Source organism: Aplysia californica, unplaced genomic scaffold (assembly GCF_000002075.1).
Source record: "Aplysia californica isolate F4 #8 unplaced genomic scaffold, AplCal3.0 scaffold00389, whole genome shotgun sequence".
Classification (NCBI taxonomy): domain Eukaryota; kingdom Metazoa; phylum Mollusca; class Gastropoda; order Aplysiida; family Aplysiidae; genus Aplysia; species Aplysia californica.
In genome coordinates, this window is record NW_004797659.1 from 248,626 (window position 1) to 250,976 (window position 2,351).

General features: G+C 38.9%; 1 protein-coding gene across 1 annotated transcript in view; it reads right to left on the bottom strand.

Moving 5' to 3' along the window:
• Window positions 1-2,351, bottom strand: part of LOC101846897 (sodium-dependent glucose transporter 1A) — a 12,727-nt gene that overhangs the window by 6,248 nt on the left and 4,128 nt on the right. The window contains exon 2 of the mRNA XM_005103765.3: window positions 1,501-1,647. Coding sequence (XP_005103822.1) covers window positions 1,501-1,647 — 147 coding nt within the window. The remainder of the gene's footprint in view (window positions 1-1,500; window positions 1,648-2,351) is intronic.

The window sequence follows — 2,351 nt, forward strand, 5'->3', positions numbered from 1 at the left end:
GGGGGGGTGGGAAAGGGTATGGGGCGTTAGTTTTTGTTTGTGCGCATGGTATGGGCATAGCGCATATATTTTCCAAAATAAGATAAGATAAGATAAGATAAGATAAGATAAGGTACTTCTTTTTTGTCCAGATCCTGGCACATTGGTTTGGTGTTTCCCCACGTGCACGCACACACACACACACACACACACACACACACACACACACACACACACACACACACACACAAACACACGCACACACATACACACTTACACACTCACAAACATGCACACACATGTTAACACGTACTCAAACATGCACACACACGCAGGCATACAATCACATGCATGATATAAATGAGAAGCAATATAAACAATTATAATCTTAAGCTAGGTACATACTCTTATACTTTCTGCAGTTCAGTCAGCACAAGTATGAGATGAGCTAATTAAGTTCTTCCTTCTTGTTCAATTCTTTGCATAATAATAATAATAATAGATAATAGATAATAGATAGCATTTGTATAGCGCATATCCCCACTCAACAGCAGGCTCTATGCGCTTTACACTATATTCTTAGTTAATCAACGTTATCTTGCAATTCTCAATATAAATTATAATATAATGTTTTCTCAACCTACTGTACATTTTGTTATATTCAATATTTTGACTATTCAGTTTATATTTTTGACATACAAAATATATTCTTGACATATTCTGTATAATATATCCTTGACGCATTCAAATTCACTTTCTTGACATACTAAATACAATCTGTTCAATATGTGAAGAACATATTAAATATGTCAAGAATTATATTTGACTGTATTCGATATACATTATAATCTTGACGTATTTAATACCTACGTCAAGTCTGTGCTCCTCTACGGCTGCGAAACTTGGAAGACAACGAAGACAGTACTGAATAAAGTCCAGACTTTCATCAACAGATGTATGAGGAGTATTCTAAGAATTAAGTGGCAGGATAGAATAAGAAATGAAGAACTGTGAGAAAGGACAGGACAAAAGGATATAGAAGTAGAAATAGGACTAAGAAAGTGGCGATGGATGGGACACACCTTAAGAAAGCCCAGCGGAAACATCACAAGACAGTCACTGCAGTGGAACCCACAAGGAGCACGAGGCAGGGGTAGGCCACGGGAAACATGGAGGAGATGCGTGGAAAGGGACATGAGAGAAATGAAGCTCACTTGGAACAAGCTTGGAAGGATGGCTCAGGACAGAGATAAATGGAAGGAGCTTGTATGTGGCCTATACCCTGCCAGGGGTGAAAGGCATTGATGATTGATGATTTAATACTTGTATAATTATCACATCCAATGATGATGGCGTTAACGTATCACCCAGCCAAGGTTGAATCAGGTTATTATTTATTAATTAAAACAAACTCACTCACCTTTTTGCTGATGACGCCACTGAGAATTGAGCCAATGACGTTAACTTGTCACCCAGCCACGGTTGAATCTCGTTATTATTAATTAAAACAAATTCACCCACCTTTTTGCTGATGACGCCACTAAAAATTGAGCCAATCAGAAAGCCCACAGAGTAGGCGGTGAAGAAGGCGGCGGCAGCCTCCACGTCAGTGTTGGTGATGATCTGAAGGTCGAGAAATGTGGAGCCGTTCAGACTCCGTGATGTGCCCTGTGGGGATTGCAGGGAGAATAATATTATAATGATGTTGTTGGCGAAATATGTCCGTTATTCCACATTTCACGAGATCCGGAGCTTGAAAGTTATAGGCTAGCCTACATGTATCATTTTCGTTGATGAGAGTTGAGGCGCATTTAGCTTCGACCGTGGCTAGTTTGTTTGTTTTTTTGTTTTTTTTTTAAATTTTAAACATTTTTGTTAATGTTGTTATTTTTGTTTATGTTTTGGGGTTTTGTTGTTACTGCAGTTTGTTTAGTTAATTAGTTAGTTAGTTAGTTAGTTAGTTAGTTAGTTAGTTAGTTAGTTAGTTAGTTAGTTAGTTAGTCAGTCAGTCAGTCAGTTTGTTTCTTTGCTTAGAGGGGGGGGGGGTTCAAATTTGATCTGTTTCTCTCTATGATGTTGATAGATATAAGAGATCCCAACCCCCGTCTCTTCCAAGTGACACAAATGTAATCATTTGGTAGGTCAACACTGGCTACATGAGGATGAATGAAATGCAGCATCCCATCAGGTAGACATGATATATACTCGAACCCCCCCCCCCCCAACTCTCTCTCTCTCCCCCCCCCCAAAAAAAAACGTACACACGCGCCTATTCACTCACGCACTATAGACTTAGACTAAACACAAATAGACACACATACATACATACATACATGGCGGGGGGAAGCAGACACACAAAAAAAAATTTTTTT